The 19,640-nt window shown below is 34.0% G+C and overlaps 2 protein-coding genes across 2 annotated transcripts in view; both read left to right on the forward strand.

The window, feature by feature from the left end:
- Nucleotides 1-389: 389 nt before the first annotated feature.
- Nucleotides 390-19,082, forward strand: LOC140159625 (uncharacterized). The gene is made up of 5 exons (XM_072183123.1): nt 390-620; nt 13,722-13,829; nt 15,607-15,720; nt 17,058-17,192; nt 18,886-19,082. Exons 1-5 carry the CDS (start codon nt 554-556, stop codon nt 19,080-19,082), a joined length of 621 nt encoding a protein of 206 aa, XP_072039224.1. The 5' UTR covers nt 390-553.
- LOC140159523 (uncharacterized) overlaps nt 18,982-19,640 on the forward strand; it is a 37,841-nt gene continuing 37,182 nt past the window's right edge. The window contains 1 exon segment of the mRNA XM_072183015.1: nt 18,982-19,238. Within this exon segment, the coding sequence (XP_072039116.1) occupies nt 19,127-19,238 (112 nt within the window). The 5' untranslated portion in view covers nt 18,982-19,126.

Consider the following 19,640-nt stretch of genomic DNA (forward strand, 5'->3'; position numbering starts at 1 on the left):
TTGGAGATGGTGCAGTACTGATGAAGTCATTAGGGAAAATAAAATTTGTCAACTTGTGATTTTCCTTAAGAAATGTATATTACTGCAATCTAATCTATTTTGTATTTGGTTTTGTTTCAGGTGACAGCCCATGATGAATAGGATTGTATCCTTGTAACTCTTTGGATACAGCTGACTTATTCCAGGTAGGTGTTCAAGTGTATGCAGGTCATGGGCACAGCGCGGTGTGTACCTGTAACAAAAAAAAGTCCGAATTGCTGTATTAAACTTAACGAAAGCACACATCATTTGCATTTGAATACCTACTCTATTCCGCACCAACCAATAGGGTTTTATTCTGTTGTCATGGATCAATGAGATCGATTTTGTAAGTTTGTACGTGGGAGGTGTTGGATAGTCCCGCTGTCTGTTCCTGACAAGTGGGTGATCACTACTGGGTTGTGCGTCAGTGCCAGCAATTGAACTTGGTGTGTTTTGGAGCACTGTTGTGGCACATAATTTAAAGGATCTAGCTTAACACTTAACTAACAGGAGCACTGATAGTAACAGCAGGATGAAGTTAACTCTTGTATTTGCGGCCACGGTGCTGCTGGCAGGCTTAGAATATACTCAGGGACAAGGTATGTTATATTTATATATTTCCCATGTTCCTAACACATGGAAAGAGTTTTAAGTTTTAGTTCTCATTTAAAAATTTAATCGTGGTTTTTGGAGACAACAAAAACCTGTAGAAATTCTTCACAAATTGCATATTTAACTTTTACAAGAAGCAATTGTTATATTTCTAGCTCAAAGACTGTGATTTTAACTCAATATCCTACTTTTTGTATTCAAGTGTATCCATATAGAGCCATGTCAAAATCTAGGCCTTGTTCCTAGCAATTCTTTGAACTATATATAATATTTATTACTGTATTAAATCTTACCAGATATGACAAATGAATAGTCAGCAATTTGTCAAACAAATAAATGATTTACTTCCCATTGCCATTTAGGCCTGCAGGTATTGGACTAGGCACCTCCTTTATTCAGGTAATCTGTGTCTGAACATGACGGTCAAAGGAATATTTTTTATGGAAATTGTTAAATAAATACATTAATATACCATGCAGTTTGGTCAGCTCGTAATTGGTGGGAATCGTTAGGCTTTTACCACTATGTTAAAAACTGTTTAATATGTACAACAACATCCAAAATTTAGGAACCCTAAATTTTGGATGTTGTTGTACATATTAAACAATTTTTAACATTTATTTTCCTTGGTTATGTACACTACTTGAATCTTTTTAAGATCCATTCAAAGTTTCCCTGCTGGTCAGTTGGTACTGTTTTAGTTTGGTTTTTTGCTTTTACCACTATGCCAAAAAGTAGTTCCATGTTAAGAGTGATATAGTTGACCTGTCTGGTCTATTTTGTGTGTGTTAAAGAAAGTAGATAAAGTATAGGACTTGAGTTAATAATTTGTAATGCTTCTGATGAGATGTCTCAAGACAAATCTCAAAATAAAATATATTTAGAATAATGCGCAATGTTATAAGCTGGTCAAACTATAGGTATGTGTACTATACTTGGCATGAGGCCAAAAAAATTTTGTCTGGTTGCCATTCCAAGAGGGTCGGTAGGTCGATCTTTTTTTTATTCATTTTTTTTTTCATGGGCTCTTCCTTCATTAATGATATATATAAAATGTCCTTGATACTCTCCAAATTTAAGGTTTCTTCTAAAAACGTGATTGAAAAACAAAAATGACCCAAGATTTCTAATTTTGAAGGCTACCAAACATAATTTTTTTTTGGCCTGATATAGTTATCCCAGATTGGAATAGGAAAATGGATTTTACCCGTAATTGAACATAATGAATGGTTCAGTATTTGGTATCATTTGAACATCATAGCAGGTGTGTATGTCTCAAAGATGGATTCCGGAAGTCACCAGTATGATCTGGTCAGTTCAGTGCACATCAATCAGGTGAAATCATTCCAAAATACAGCCTGTATGTCAAAGATGGCTGCCATTGCATGTGTTACTACCATTCCAGTGTTTCATTGCATGGGATATGTGGGTTATTGTAACATTTCAATATCTGTTGTGTTTGGTCACAATATGAATCATTATTGCATCTGTCCAGCTATTAATTATGAATGCTATAAAAATGATTTGGTGGGGTTTTTTTGGTTTTTTTGGTTTTTTTGGTTTTTTTGGTTTTTTTGGCTTCTCCATCGGGGATGCTGGTTAACACTATTATAGCAAGTAGAAATTACTTTTTTCCCAAATTTGCCATCACCTGTACTTGTGATTCTGTCAAAAAGTGATCATAAATTTTACTGTCCTTTCAATACTTGATCACAATTTAGAAAGCTCATGGTTTCTAAGCAGGACATGAATCTTTCTGCTATAAAGGAGGGCTACAAAGAACAGACTTGTATGTTTGTGATTGCATCTTGTTCACAATCATATTGGGAACTTTTGTATATGGAGTGATATTAATGGCAGCCTGAACTGAACAATGGCTAACTGGAATAAGACCTTAATTTTATCATATCATACCTGGACCAAAAAGAAATCTTTTGATCGTGACATAGACTGCGCATATTAAAGTTATATGTGACATGATCAAGGGGAATGAGTCACATGTCGACCCTGGTCGAAAATGAGTTTTATATATGTTTCTAAAGTGGACATGTATAGCTTTCTGAAACTGAAAACCCCATATTGATACGACTTTTTTTTACAAAGTTACATCAATTTATCAATCGCTGAAAACAATATTAAACAAAAGAATTTTAACACTTTCTTTGCCAATATCTCAAAATCAATATTAGCGACATCCGACTCATTTCCCTTGATCGTGTCACATATGTGTTTTATCCACCATAAACAACATTAACCTAGAATATGTACAATGTACAATAATATAATCAGGAAGTAGGTGATAGGTACTTACATTTATGTCAACATATTGTTGAAATAGTATGTATGCATGCTGTTGGTGTGATGAACACTGAATGTTCTCTATTTAAAAATTTTTTACAATTTACAAAAAGGAAATAAATATACTTTCCTGAAATTGAGGAAATACTGTGCATATAAACAAAATATTATTTGGATCTAATGCATGAAATTGAATTATTCGCCATTCAGTCTTTTATTTTATTTCATGTGGTCAAAGCTCTGTGAAAGAAAGGTGTGTGAAAGAAAGGAAAAACAAAATGAGAGATTATACCAATAATTATTATGTATTAATAGTAATTATGATTACTATAAATAATAAGAATTATTTCATAAAAATATGAGCAATTTATTTGGCCATAAAAATGAAATACTCAAATTGGCATTACTTACCCTAATGATTACAAAAAGTAATTATTAGGGAGGAATGAAGTCAGGAAAGACGCAAAACTCCTAATTTATTTATTTTTAGTAATGAGCACTAATAGTTCATTTAAATTTGTTTCAAATATAATATATATAAATGAATGTGATCAGATACATTGTGTTCTCAGTTAGAGAGTTGAGTAGAGAGATAATGGGCCAAGTGACCAGTAATCATTTACTGGGCATTAAAATGGCCAAGGTTAATATGAACAAAAGCAAGATTTGATAATGGATTACTTTTTTCCCCAAAAATATCAAGAGGAATTTTACATTGTATTATCAAATTCAATGGCACTCTGGTCATAAAGAAATAGTTTCCAATGGGTCATTTGTGTTGAACAGTCACTTGATTACAAATAAGCAAGGCAGTCAATAAGCATCGGTCCATGTCTAATTCTTTAAATGACGATGGGTCATTTTGGTATAATTTGCAAAATAACAGAAGATCCTTTGAACGTTTTGTATGCGACATTCTGTTCAGTGATGAAGATTTCTTATTGACAGTGACAATGTAGTCTGTGTATAGCATAGGGCCAGGTCTGCATTAAAGGCAGTGGGATATTGTTTTTTGGTTTTTTTTGGGGGGGGGGGTTGAATTTCCATGCAAAATAAAAGTTTGGCTGATTACAATACTTAGCATGCTTAGTGAAAAGAGTTTTGTACTGAGAGGAAAATTACACTTTTTTGCGTAACATATGAAACATTGGGGACATTAGACACCCCTATCAAATATCAAGGAGAGGAGAGTGTGTACCAATCTCAACTCCCCCTTTTGGACATTTAACCCTATTTGGTTCAGTTTAAATTATACATGCACTGCCTGTTGAGAAGTGAAAGAGAGATTGCTCCCTTACAGCTCTTCATAAGTTCAGTATGTGAGATAACACACTTTCTCTTTAATAATAATTTATTGTGGTCATTGTTCTTAGCAGCTCTTCTACAGCTTTTTTTTATGAGGACACCACTATTGCTCTTTCAACTAATCAAAGGACAGTATGCTAGTCTTGATAAATTGAATCAAATTCATGATGAGGCGATGAGCATCATTATATTTCTTGTTCCTTCAATGACACAATTGCTCTATTGATTACAGAAGAAGTGTGTTTCTCATGAAAGTAGATCTAGCAAGTAATGTACACAAGACAACAACTGTAAACTGGGAAGGAAAAACGAACAAAGCCCACATAAAAGTTGTAAAATTTGCAGCTAAAAATGGACAAAGTCCACATATAATTTTGTAAACTTGAAGGGAAATGGGTCATCGCATAACCTTTTCTTGTTAGTCTTGTTTGACCTAAATTTGCCTCTAGGAACGTGCTGCCTTTAAGCATTTTATATTTTTATTAACAATAATCTGAATGGTTTGTTGATTTTACCCCTAAGTAGATTTTTTATGCTTGCAAGTTTTACATGTCAGCAGAAAAAAGCGTGTAAAATTAAATACAGTGTAGACAAAGGTTAACCTTATTTTCACATTTGATGGACTGATGGATTACATTCAAATGAAATTTTGACTGTAATAGATCAGCATGATTAACACCCTATCTTTGTAGCTGTTTTAAGGTGGTAAAAATGAACTACACCCTGATAAATTTTGTGACTAATTTTGCATTTTTCTCAAACTACACACTGGTAACAAAAGTTATGTATAGGGTAGAGTCCGAAGTTTACCGTTTTCTAAAATCCATTTTCCGTGTTGTAATCCGTGTTCTAAAATTTGTAAATCTGCGTTTCATGAATAAAGCTTAAAATGTATAAACAATGATATTAATGTTAAAAAGGGTGTTCAATATTGCGATCAACATGCTCTGATTGGAATATTCTCACGATAATAGGCCGACTGTTATGATGTTTGGAGGGATATAGGGGGTTCATGCTTTGGTAAAATGCCTTTATTTCGGTATTATTAAACAGTATTTTATCATAAAAATTGACACACACAACTCATGATTGTTTTTAACAATTATTTCTCTTATATTTTAACAATTTTTGTCACATCATACAAAAATGTCATTTTCCGTGTTGTACCTCCGATTCCGTGATTTTTTTCCGTTTTCCGTAAAACGGAAAACTCCGGACTCTAGTATAGGGGCAAGGAATCTAATTACTTCACTGAAATTTCAGTGATTCAAGACAAGTGGTTCATTACATGTTAAGAAATGAAGTATATTCTAGTGGTACCTTTTTTTATATCATAAATAACGTACTGCTTGTCTTGAGTCACTGAAATTCCAGTGTAGTAACTGGATTTCTAGCCCCTATAATATGCATAACTTATGTTACCTTGTGGTATTATTTTTGAGAAAAATGCAAAAAAGAGTCACAAATTTATCAAGGGGTGTAGTACCACCTTAAAGTAAAGGTAAATTTATTGTTTTGGTAAAGTTAATTGTTTGGTATATTGTACTGAAAACATTTCTTGACCAATCCCATAGTTTTATTTAAATGTCATTGAATATTTGGAAAGCAAGATTACATATCCTTCAAAAAGAACTAAACTCTGAAGTGCTTACAAGAGAAGGAGCTGTGAAAAGAAAATATCATGACTCCAAATTATCTTGTTTAGATGTGCAACATTTATATGTCAAAATATGAATAAGGACAGATGATTGCTTATGTTTTAAAGCATATGTATAGAGTTGACCTTTGTATGGATAAGAAAACCATGAAAAGAAAGGGAAACAACAGAAACATAGTGCAATATTTGTTTGAGGAGGGATGTGGAACTTGATTGCATACATAATTAAGATTGAAATAAAATTTAGATAGAGAGATTTAGCATGAAAGTATTATGCACTAGAACAAAAATCAGGAATTTGAAAATGTACAGAAAATTGAATTATGCCCACACTCATACAATCACAACTTGGTGCCACGTATCTTCTTGACCTCCATGATGAATAATCTTTCTGCCAGTGCATTGAAAATAAAAGAATTTGGTTTGATTTATTTAGGTACCTTAATCAATTAACTTTGTTTCTAAATACTGTTAACCAGTGAACTGAGAAACAAATAAAACCAAAACTCAATAGGATTTAACTAAAACCAAGTCACCAGATGATGCCTAAACAAACCAAGACAAGAACTGATTGCTGAAATCTATCAAGTATTATGTGTTTATGAATCTTATTAATATTAGGGTTTTGAGTAATGCGCATTATAGAACCTTTTTTATATTTTATTACAAAATATTCTTCTTAGAAGATACTTTTTCTTGAAATACTGACAGGGTTACCATATCTCTTGGATTGTTTTTGGCACCAAATGAAGTATTTGAACTTTAAAAAACAAGTGTACCAATTTTGAAAATAAAATGAGAAGTATTTCATTGAGAAGAATGCCTATTCTTGTATACCAAATCTGATTTTCCTGTGTGCCAAAATCATAAAATACAGGATCAGAATGAACATTAATTATGTACTATAATAATTAATATTGGTGACTTACATATGACTTAATCTACCCTTAGACTGGATACATAGCAGCTAGTTATGTGGGTATGTTTATGAATGTCTTGAAGGTGTTGTTCACAAAGTCCATGGAAAATAAAATAGCCCACATGTATGCCAAATCTGATTTTGCAGTGTGAAAAATCCTTGCCAAATAAATTAGCCCACATGTTATATTGTGATCTAATTGCAGCTCAATGTTGACCACACCTTCATAATGAAGCCACTGAATGGGTGTGGCACAGTCTTGGTTTGAGCATAAATAACTGAAAACTTCCTTTTTGGTACCATAATACAGAACTTATGTGCATCAGACTATGAAGTGATCAGGAGTTCATTGCTACAATATGTTCACCCTTATTGACTCAATTTTAACACTTGCAAGTTCCATTGTGGAAATTCACTCTTTCAGAACCGCTTGGTTGATTTTGCTTTTTTTTTCTTCTAAATCAGAGCTAGTGTTACATAGCAGTGACTTTGGAATGTGGTGGCGACTACCCGTTTTATGCATATAGTAAGCATTGTTTGTTGTCATGGTGACAAGTTAGCCCAACCGGAACTTACTGAACCCTCCAATTCTGTTGCCATAGTAATGATGTCTTTCTAGTTCTTTTTTATTTTTTTGTTGAAAAAAACCCACATGAAGTCTACTTACGTTGTTGTTGGATAAAACAATCAGATCGTACATCCCACCAAAAGAAAATCAATCATCCCACCAAAAGAAAATTAATCATCCATTTTTTACATATTTGTCATTCATTTTTTATTTACCTGAACCAGGACCCACAATTTAGTTCTTATAATTTTGCTTTTTAATATTCTTGACTCGGTTCCATGTCATAATTTTATTTTCCTCTGTTCTTAGCATACTGTGATATATTTTAATGTAGACAAAAATTAATAGTACTTTGTGTTTGCAAACCAGACTGTATGCTAATTGATAGAAATATAGAAATTGGTAGAAATATAGAAATGTAGAAATTAGTAGAAATATAGAAATTGGTAGAAATATAGAAATAGACTTCCATGTCTCAAAATATTTGACTTGTTGCTCTCACTCATTCAAGTTTGTACCAAAATGCTTTGAGGCATAAACAAATCTGATAGTAGTCACAATTACACAGTCAGTAATTGTATTTCTGTCCATGGTGAAGTATATGATTAATGAATGGGAAAGTATCAAATTCATATAATTCCCTTCAGTTATACAACCATTAACAATTGGATCCAACTTTTTTTGAATTTTCACAAAGGCCTGCACAGGGGAGTAAATCATGTGAATAGGAAAAGTGGTAGAAGAACTTGTGGGTCAAAAAAAGTTGAACTTGAAAACCACCTATTGTCTTGGAGACTGATATGACAAATGATCAAACTTATGACAAATGATCAAAAAAAAGGTCCAAATGTAAACAATGCTTTGGTTGTGACTTGTGACCTGCAACAAATTGAACCAACAATCCGTGGCCTTCAACATGTTCAAAGTTGTTCCTATTGGCAAAAGTCCTCTTTTGAATTTGTTGGTTTTCCATAGATTTCATTATACTTTTGTCTTACAATGGGAATGTAAATGGAAGTTTGGGCATATTTTTAGAACAAAACACAATGTAACTAGGGACCCTAATTTCTATGGTTCAATGTTAAATAGAATATACTTTATTTGATTTGGTACAAAAGGTGTATCCTTGAAATGTCCATATATTTTATATAAGAAGGTAAAATTTTGTATGCTGGTTATTTTCTTAGGTACCGGTACTCAGAAACTGTCTTTGGATTCTTCATGAAATATCTTATTATGATGGTAGTTTGATCCCAGGTCTGATTATTCATGGCCAGTGCTGGTGGTGTAATTAAAACACCTGTGCTGATGGTTCAAAGCGTATTGATATAAACTATGTGATGATGGTTCAAACCTTATTGATATAAACTAATGAACCTGGTATAGCCTGTTGCTCAAGTTCACAGTAAATTGAACAGAGTAATTATAGTGGAAGACCCATCACCTCAGGAATGATATTTGCTTGCCATCTTATACAGCTTGCTGTTAAAATACTCTTGTTTTGTGACACAAAGATATGTTTGGATAGTATTAGCTTCAGGTCATTGGTTGGTGACAGTCATCTACCATCACTTGTTTTAAATTATTAGTGAATGAAAAAATTGTAGTATGGGAACCAATTGATGTGATTAGACCCAATGACCTGTACATGTACTGTCACTATAACGAATACAAAGAAAATGAGCCATATGCTGTCTCTCTTAAAGCCAGCATTTGGTGAAAGATGGATTTTGGGGCAGCATTCTTTAAAGAATTCATGTGTATGTTAAACAGATCGGTGCTAAAGTACACAAATAAACAAATGGTAAATAAAAAGTAAAATGGCCATTTTAAGTTTTGACTCTAGACATTAACATGATGTTGAGACATTGAATTAACTCTTGATTGAAAGGTAGATGTGGTAAGGTTGTATCTCTTGATTCTCTCTTAATTAAACAATGGTATTGCCAACATAGCATTGCATTAACATTATGAACTGGTAATATATCTGAAAAGGTGTTGTGTTATAAATTCCAATGCTTGCAGGCATATTCATGGTAGAATTTTGTATTGCTTTCTTAAGTTCAAAAGATACCATTCAAAATAACCCAAGCAATGATGATGTTTTAAAATATGTTTTAAAGTTACAGATTTTACACCTGTTGTTTGATTTGTGATGCTATCTTCAGAAGATAGCATTCAATGTACTCCACAATAACTTGAATTGATCAAAAAAAACTATAAAGTGCATTTTGGAGAACATGTCACTATGTGATGAATCCAATGATATGTTCAAAGATATATTGTTACACGGAAAAGTTTAGAATTGAGCAGTTTGTCATTTGATTGTCATTGTCATTTGATTATTGGTGCTATCTTCAGAAGATAGCATTTGGTAGAGTGGATCTTTGTTGACCTGCATTCAATCTCTTTTTTTTTCTCTTCCCCCTCTTCTCTCTTTCTTTCTCTGTCTTTCTTTCTCTCTCAATCTAGTTCTGTCTGTCGGGGTGTCTGTCTGTCTGTCTGTGTGTGTGTGTGTGCCTATTTATTATGTATCTCACTCAATGTTTGTCTTTCTGTCTGTCTGTCTGTCTGTGTGTCTCTCTCCCCCATCTCTCTGTCTGACTGTCTCTCTCTCTCTCTATCAATTGGTCTTCTCTGGCATAAATTTATATAATAGATTTGCATAATATACTAGTCTTAAACTACTATGGAACATGTCCAAATAAAGTTGATGAATTTAGGGAGAGTGAGTACTTCTAAAAAAGAGGATTTATGATAAACAAATTTGACCAGTAATGTAAATTAAATATTACCCAATCCATAATACTATGAGAAACATGCAACATTTTATTGTCATGTGTATAGTGTAATTGTGTACTTCCTGGTCCAGACCTATATTAATTTGTTTTTCTTACAGTGAGCTGTCAAGTTACAGTTACTAAGGGGACTAGGGGAGGGTAGACTTTTCAAACTGACATGAAATTGATTGTTGAGTCATTCATAAACACTATTGTTGTGCTTTGCAAAATATAAAGGTTAAAACTTAATTTGAAATTAATTAAGTTGAAATAAATTTATCACAGCTCACAACATGTATAGCCAAAAGTTCCAAAAGTTCTTGTGAAAGGAATTATATACAATAAAATTGAAAAAGGAATTTGCATATAAAAAACACAGGAATCAAATGTGATTACTAAAGGTTTACTTTTGAAGAATTGCATATGATACTGTCTGTATGGGACAGGAAATCGTATACTGTAGCACCCCAGTGTAAATGCACACCCATGTTGACAAAGTGTGATCATGGTTAGATTCCGTGAAGAAAACAATAGTAATGCCTCAGGTAATGCCTGAAATCTGGTATCAAGTGACCTTCATCATTAGACCAGGTTTTATTTGAATAAGCACAGGGTTCTTTCCTTTTCATGTCAAAGGGGTGTTTAAAAAAATACATTCAATTACAGCTTATAATTTTATATGTTAATTAATATTATTATTATTATTTAATTGATGTTATTCAGTTTCTAGAGGCGTGTCTGGGTGTGTCAGATATTACCTGCAACTTTGGATTTTTGTATGAATTTTAAAAGCTCGTAAAACACTGGCACACACGCATGTGGACGTCCATGGTTAAAAGATGCATTCCAGAGGGTACACCTTTAGAAATAATTTAGCCTATCCCATCCGAGGGAAAATGTCAGGTCCACAGTGTGGCAAATAATATGTTTATAAAAGTCAAAATAATAATCCAAGAAAGGTAGAAACCATGGACATGGTAAAGTGCTCAACCAAGGAAGGGGGCTTAATACAGGTTTTCTTTAATAAACACATGAATAGACCTGGCCTACTGTATTGTTTGAGAGCTGACTCCTATGGACACAGATGCAACTTTTAACACTGTTTAAAACGGTATCTTTTATTACATAATGAACTATTGTGACTGAACGCAATGACGTGTGATGTTATAATTTGGTCCATATGTGTAAAACAAATAAGGCTATCCATACCTTTTTACCAGTTTGCATTTCGTCAAATATATTTTGATTTATTTTTAAAAGTATTTAGGAGGGAACTTATAAGTTTCAGTCTGATTCCACCATGTGCAAAATCACACCGAAACCACAAAAGCTCATGTAACCACAGATTCTAGAAGAAAATGATGTAACCTACAAACTCATTTAGAATTCGGTAACTACTACACTAGGCCAGGGACTCTTTAGTAATTCGGTATCAATAATATATGTCTGCATTACAAGGATAGTGGTTATAGTACCCTTTATACGCTCATGTTAATATCCAATTAAAAACCCTTCAAAATTGGCCATTGCCAATAACAGGTCAAGGTGAAATCCACTTATTACTTAAAAATATGAACTGTCAATTGCCCTACAGCTATCCATAATTTATCAAGTTTATGGTCTTTTCTTAACAAAAGCAGAGAATTTCAGGTGAAAGAAGCTATAGCTGTATTAAAAATCTATTGTAACCCCGTATATGTACATGTACATAGTAAGGTTGAGCTTCTGTGCATTGATTCAGATTTTATGGGAAAAATAAAGAATCTGCTGTTGATGCTAACCCAAACTCCCATTCTGCTTTTTCCGTTAAGTGGAAGGAAAGAAGGAAGAAAGAAGATGAAGAAAAAAGTGGTTTTCACCGCCCAGGTTTTGAACCATCGACTTGTTGGGTGTCAGCCATCATAATAGAGATAGCAATCCATGCATGTGACTGCCATCAGGCCAACAGACTTGGGCATGTAATTTGGCAGAATTACGGGATATTGATTTGTATGATCTAGTATCCTTTAGGGCTAATACATGTAGGCTTATTCTGTCACCAACATTAAAAAAAAAATTGGTAGGGTTCCCATGCTACTACACTGAAAACCAGGTCACATGCACCATGTGCGTACGCATGATAATAAAAAGGGTATGCAAGCATCCTTACGCTGTGCCCTACGTCACCATAAAGTAACGGCAGCTATCTTTGGAACACTTCAATTTGAAAACATCTATACGGTATCAAAATCAAACCTTTATAACCATAGACCTTCAAGAGCATGCTAAGCGCTTCTGAATATTGAGACTAGACTGATACGTAATCCAACAGGGGCCCTGTATTCAAGAAGTTAGATTTTTTGTCATTAGCTGTGATGATAATAGATGGTGCATAGTTCTCTTACTAGTCAACTTCAGATTATACAGTGACTTGCCAATCCAAAAGATCCCAAGAACGTTTCATACTGCAGTGTAGGTAAAAACAACGAGTGCAATACAAAATGTGAATGCTTACTGGTAGTGTGATGATTTGGTGGTTTCTGGTAGTGTTTTTACATTTAGGTGGTACGTACTACACCCCGTGATAAATTTGTGACTATTTTTTCATTTTTCTCAAAAACTAATAACACACTGGTAACAAAAGTTATGTATATTATAGGGGCAAGGAATCCCGTTACTACACTGAAATTTCAGTGACTCAAGACAAGTAGTTATTGATTTATTGATCAAATATTGGTTTTCCCTCATTTTTGACTGTAACTCCACAACTGTTGTCTGTGCTGAAATAAAATCTCTAGTGCAGTAATTGTAGTCCTTGCCCCTATAATATACATATCTTACTTGTCACCAATGCGCTATAATTTTGGAGAAAAATGCAAAAATAGACACAAAATTGGCCAGGGGTGTAGTACCCCCTTAAGCCACTAGATTGTTAAAAATACATATCTCAGAGCTATATTAATGTTGTAAAAATAAATATCTCAGAGCTATATTAATGTTGTAAACAAGCCAAATGTTAAAAAAGCTTTGAATACTTTTTACACTGTTATTGGGAATGTTGACTAAATATCATAGCAGTGAGAGTGAATAAATTTTCTTCCATGGTAAAAGGAAGAGAATTCTCCAAGGAAAACATCAGGAGGAAATGAAATGCCAAACACACCTCATTTTATGTAAATGAATTCATTGGTTAATTATTAATTGTTAAGATTAGTGGTATTTATATGTGTTTTTATATTATATTCATACCGAAGAAATTCGATAGTTGGCATTATGTGATTTATACTATCGAGCGCTTGATAAAATGAAATTGTACCAAAATCCAGCGCTTTACCAACTGAGCTAATGGGGTTGAGACACAAATTTGCAGGTTTACTTGTTCGTATATAACTATATATATATCAATGATTTGCTCAAAACCCTTTACACTTTTGTGGATGAGGCTCTTCATGTTTGCATGTTTTAAAAGCCCAATAGAAAAGCACATATGCTAACTCAAGTTTTTACAGTATGTGTACAGTGATTGAGTGACTCATTGATTGATTAATTGACTGAGTTGTTAATCATGTTATGTTTTTACAGAGTGTACTGTTGATGCGAATTGCCCTGGTGGAATTTGTGCAGACACTGGCCCTCTAAGTGACAGAGTCACAGGTGTATGTGCTTGTACAACACCGGGAGGTTGCCGCGGTAAGTATAGCTTGATTATACATGTTGATGATTTCTATATGGGTTAATGTTTTATAAGTCTGCATGTCGATACGGGGATGTACCACAAATGTGGGTCTCATTTTTGGGCCTCTGTTAATAACAGGGATATTAAACAATGGCACCCTTTCCTATGTCAATTTTGCTATAAAAATGGGTAAATCTGTTTAATTTTAAAAAATACCCCAATTTTTACCTAGCTGGAGCCCAAATATCAAAATGTTATTAAATTTGGCCAATAATCTTGCCTTAGGTATAACATGGGTCCAATTTGTTTGGAAAATTGTAAAAATATGGGCCCACTTTTAGATTCTCTAGGCACATCCCTATCCAAATCAAACTGGAGTACCCTCCCAGATATATACTAGCCAATTACCCAACTAGGCACATCCTTATATCCAAATCAAACTGGAGTACCCTCCCAGATATAAACTAGCCAATTACCCAACTTTCACCAGTTTGTAAATAGGGTCATTAGCCTGCTTTCGCAGTTTGTACAAAAGAGGCCAAAATGTTATTACTTTTTATCTTCACAAGGCTTGTCACATGTTTTGCTTGTTTTAATATGATATTCCGGTGTTTATATTTCTACCCACTTTCTTTACCCAATTGTTATTTTATCATAGGGCGTATACATACTGATACAAGTAGTGCCACCGCAGCCATAATTGTAAATATGTGCGCAAACCAGTGGACCCACAGCCTTAATATAAAAATACATGCTCAAACAGTTATGCATAGATCTTTGTGATAGCTTGGTAACTGTTAGTTCCTTAGCAAAGAAAATGTTTTTTCGATGATTTTCCTCAAAACAGGAATACTCTTAGAATAATTGTTAACCAGAACACATGCCACCAATCACTGTCTAAAATATCCAATCAATATCTCATTAATGACATGTACAGTCCAACCTCTCTTATCTGGCCATGATAGGACCAAGCATTGTCTGTATAAGTGACAAATCTGGATAAGTGAATTATATGTAATTCTGCATTGAATACTGCTAATATTGAGACAGCATAAGTTTATTCAAAATGGGGTAACAAACACTGAAAGATGGTATTTGAGTGCTATGTGCAACATAGCAGTGTCCTTCTGAATGTTTCAGTGAATGAATTCAAGCTCTCAAAGCATTACAAAATATGTTTTTCTGTGAAAATCACATGTCTGGATAAAAAATTGTATTGATATGAATGTGTAAATCAAAAAAGTGAATCATGGCAACTTCCGAAAACCAAAAATGGGAATTTAATAATATTTATATTAAGTTAATATTATTTATACAAACTGGTACCACAATACTATGTAAAATTAACTTTTTTTGGTCAGAATTAAATAAAATCATCAAAATTATGTATTTCACCCAAAATAATGCACCAAATTATGAAGATGAATTTATTTTGCTAACGAATATTGAATGCACGTGTGCCCTGTATTCTCCACACGAAATATGAAGTTCATACTTCAAAAATTTTATACCTGTTTTACTAATTGTCGTTTTTGGTAAAAAAGGGGGAAAATCACAAAAACTGCATTTTTAAACCCAAATATCTCAGTTCACATCACTTTTTGGAAAGTCAGGTTAAACAGAAAGATGAGACTCCAAAGGTTAATCCTAACCCAGCTAGCACCTTTGTCATGTTTGTCTAAAAATGTTGCACGAAAATCTTCACTAGAGCAGATAGACCGATGTGGCCTCTCTACTATTAGATTTCATTTTAATATTGTCTTATTTTCATGTTCTTGATTTGTTGTTTAGGAAGTGCATGTACACCAAACCCTTGCCAAGCCGGCGGGAGATGTATACCATATGGTGGCACCTATATCTGCCAATGTCCGCCCAATAGAGGTGGACGAGACTGTGAGGAAAGTCGTAAGTATCACAATCTTCACGGCATAAGTTTGATTACTAATATATGAAGCAGTATGTGATGTAGTGGCCCCATCAGAAATAGAGAAAAACTTGATCAGATACTGTGAAAATATATGAAAAGACCTGTTCTTTTCCAACTTTTTTAATCTTGATAGGGGACCCCTCCCCTTTGGCACCCCAGGTATGTAGCAGTAGTACTACAAATGAAGAGCCACAAAAGTAAGGAAATGTACAACAAACGTTTTTTTAAATCAGGAAAAGTATTAAATTCAGTTTAGGGGTGTTTTTTTGCCCGGCAAATCCTGTCTAGGATTTCCAACCCAGCTGAAGGTCAGTGGTACTGGCCGCAACGTTGGTTGCTCCAACTTAGGTATGTTAATCTGGTTGAATAGATTAAATTTATTCTCTCATCCCTGTCTAGGGTATGTTTTGCAAATCTCTGGTCGCCAATGTCATGAATGTATACATTATGAAACTTGAATGTCCACCATTTTATATATAAAAGATTCTGAGATTCAACTTTGGCACGTTCAAACAATCAGAAAATAAAAACAGTAAACAACCATTTACCGCTTTTTTGATGCAAAGATATGGGAAAATCATTTTAAAAAAAGTGTAATTTAATCAGAAAAAATCGACTTGTTACTGCTTTCTTTTTGCAGTTTAGACACTAATCAAATGGTTATTTTAAGTTTATATTCTAATTATATCATAAAAGAACATAACAAATTGTGTGTTTTTAGTTTTTACCCTAAGTAAAAAGAGATAGGAAAACGACAACGGTTAGTACCTGGATTCTGTATTGACCTTGACCTATTTTGTGATGTTACCTACGTGACTAAACATCCAAAACGATGGAACTTTTATCATTTTGATTTATTTTTGCCAAGGAACAATTTGAGACCAGTTGGATGAAAATTGGAGCATATTTCAATTGTAAATGCCTGTGGCCCCCAACATTTGACCTTTGACCATTTGCCTATAACTCAAGAATTATATGCCGGAGACTGATCAAACTATACTTTTTATGAATCCTTATGATGAGAGCAATACATTGGTATGGTTGTTTACAAGATTTGACCAACTTTGAAATTTCACCCCTGAATATAAAGTGGCCATTTTGGATTTATGCAAATTTGGTACTGTTCTACTTCTTGGATTTTTGGGGACTTTTGATGTATTATTAAATATGTTTTTCTGAAATGAATGGTGATTAAATGGATTTGTGTTACTATTAGTGGTGGGTTAACCCCTTATTTTTCTTATTTGATGGGCCTAATAGCCCCATATATGGACTATTGCTTCAACAATATTGCTTTATTTTGTTATGTATTTAGGTTCCCCTGCTGGTGCTTGTGGTGGTAACCCATGTCAAAATGGTGCAGATTGTTTGGACTATGGTGGTTCAGGTTATACCTGTTCCTGTGATGGTGGTAATGATGGTCCTAACTGTGAAAACTTCAATGGTGCAAGTAAGTGTTTATAGCTAACATAAAACATGCATATTCAGTTGTTATACAAGGTGTCCCATAAAAAGGTTACATGTGGATAATGAACAGCATTTTGTGATAGTACAACAAAACAATGTCTTTTTTCCAGATAGTATTTATTCATCCCTCTTGTAACTATTTGCTAAGTTTCAATTCTGTATCTAAAAAACAAACTTATGAGCGCAAGATGACAGGGGTGTCAAGAGTGGCTAACCATCAACATATCGCATAATGAAAGTTGAACACAGGCACAACTTTGTTTTCAGATTTTTATTTCATTACTTTTTATGTTTCTCTTATTTTTTATTGTTGAACTTATTGCACAAAAGAAACATATTGGAAACTTAAATATTGCACACTGAAAATTGATTCATCTGATTAATGCACCCGTCGCAATTTTTCTTGAAACCTTCTATGTTAACAAAATGGAAGTCTTCCAATTGCTCCTTGAGCACTCTTCAGTGAAGGCTCACCAGCATTGATCACCAGCAAACCCGATATTATGAAGGTAGGACTTAAAATTCTAAAATAGGTTTCACTATTGGAGGCCATGTCTGAACCTCAATATGGGTACTTTAGTTAACTGAACCCTCTGTCGTGAATGGCAGCTTGACAAACTAAGAATAGTGTACAGGACGCAATCCGAGAACAGTCACATTTATCCTACCAGCAACCTTCTTCACATGATGGGTTGCCTCAATTTTGCTATCAAAATTGTATGATATATGCCTATGATTGTACTTTCATTTGGCAAATGATCTGTCATCAAGACTCTCCCTGGATCTCAGAAAATAGCGATGAAGACATTGCACTATGGTGAGCACTCAGTGATGATCTTCTTAGGTGTGGGAGATCCAGGTACTTCCACTGAATGGATTAATGTATGTCTTATCACCTTTAGCCATATATAGATTAAACTTGTCTCAGTCCTCATTCTAAGTGTATAGAAGGTGTGGATCTGAATATGTCAACTGGTACCAATTTTGTACATGAAGATTCTGGGACCCCATCTAGAAGACACCCTGGAATACCCAAATGTTTATAGATTAATGTTGAAAACACTTTCATCAGAATTGTCATATTTTGTAGCAATGTTGTCTTTCTTCTTTGGTTCATTATTCATTATCAATGCCACTGTACCAACACGTATATCATTAATGGTGATGTCTGCAAGTCTTTTGGACCTTGAATGATCTTCAAGGACGCTCATTCCATTCTTGAACTCTAAGAACCATGCCGTTGCTGTTGAATATCCTCATTACCATTTACAGCAACTGTACATTGTTAAATTTCATTTGAGTTTTCACCATCGTCCGGAGGAATTTCCATGATGACCCTGTATTCACTTTTGGTAGTACCTGTGAATTCATGGAGGTAGGCTTCCTCTGAAGGTGTCCTGCCCATATACAGTGATGCAAAAATTTAATATCTTTGCAGTAATGTTTTGAAGGAACAAGCTTTCAAATGAGACCAAACTCAATACTGTGCGATAAAGTAGCATACTGAGTTCTCTGAACTTTTGACCGCCCCTTGTATGTAGCAAATTTTAAGCTTCACATTAATATTACAATGTACATGTAATTAAATTTTATTCTGTGAAATTGTAAAGTTGATTTAATAAATTTTGTGAAATTTTCATAGTTACAATGCAGTATATCATTTACTTTTATCACAGGACCAGACTGTGGTGGAACCTGGACTGAACCAACCGTGTGTTACAAACTCCCAATTATCCAGGCTTTTACAGAAACAGAGACACATGTGGCTATTTCATTAAAATCCGTGGTCTTCAGCAGGTTGTATTCTATTTCCATGACTTTGACAGTGAGGAATTCAAAGATGTACTTGAATATGGCAGAGGAGATGTTATAGATCTTGGTAATGTTGATGGTTTGTTCTCAGGAAACCTAACTACCATGAATATGCTTCCTGATCCTACATCAATCCAAACATCAGAATCAATTTGGTTATACTGGACAACTGACAGGAACATTCCACAAAGAGGATTTCAACTGGCATATTCAGCAGGTGAGCTGTGCATACTTTTAATACAAACTGTTAACAATGGTGTATAACACTATACCCATAATCCTGCATAATAAATCTGAAAGGGAATGTCATCACAAAAGGAGTGAAAATCATAATGGTTATTTTTATAACCAGACAAATTAATTAAAGGACACTTTGGAGTTAAAATAATATGACCATGCATGGGCTTTTCCTGTTGAAATATCTACGTTACACCCCTATGGAAGTCATGATGTTAATCTTTCACACAAGGAGTGTGAATTTCAAATGGGTTACCTGTGAATGAGTAACCCCATTTGAAATCTACACCCCTGTGTTGAAGATTAAGGTCATGTCTTCCATAGGGGGTGTATGGATTTCAACCAGAATAGCCCAATACTTGTATGCAAAAACATTTATCAT

The sequence above is a fragment of the Amphiura filiformis genome, chromosome 1 (genome assembly GCF_039555335.1).
Source record: "Amphiura filiformis chromosome 1, Afil_fr2py, whole genome shotgun sequence".
Taxonomy (NCBI): Eukaryota; Metazoa; Echinodermata; class Ophiuroidea; order Amphilepidida; family Amphiuridae; genus Amphiura; species Amphiura filiformis.

What these genes read in the sequence shown, in the direction of transcription:
- LOC140159625 (XM_072183123.1), top strand. Translation starts at nt 554, where the DNA reads ATGAAGTTAACTCTTGTATTTGCGGCCACGGTGCTGCTGGCAGGCTTA. An exon ending in AGAATATACTCAGGGACAAG is followed by an intron (nt 621 to 13,721) that starts GTATGTTATATT and finishes ATGTTTTTACAG; the next exon opens with AGTGTACTGTTGATGCGAAT. An exon ending in TGAAAACTTCAATGGTGCAA is followed by an intron (nt 17,193 to 18,885) that starts GTAAGTGTTTAT and finishes CTTTTATCACAG; the next exon opens with GACCAGACTGTGGTGGAACC.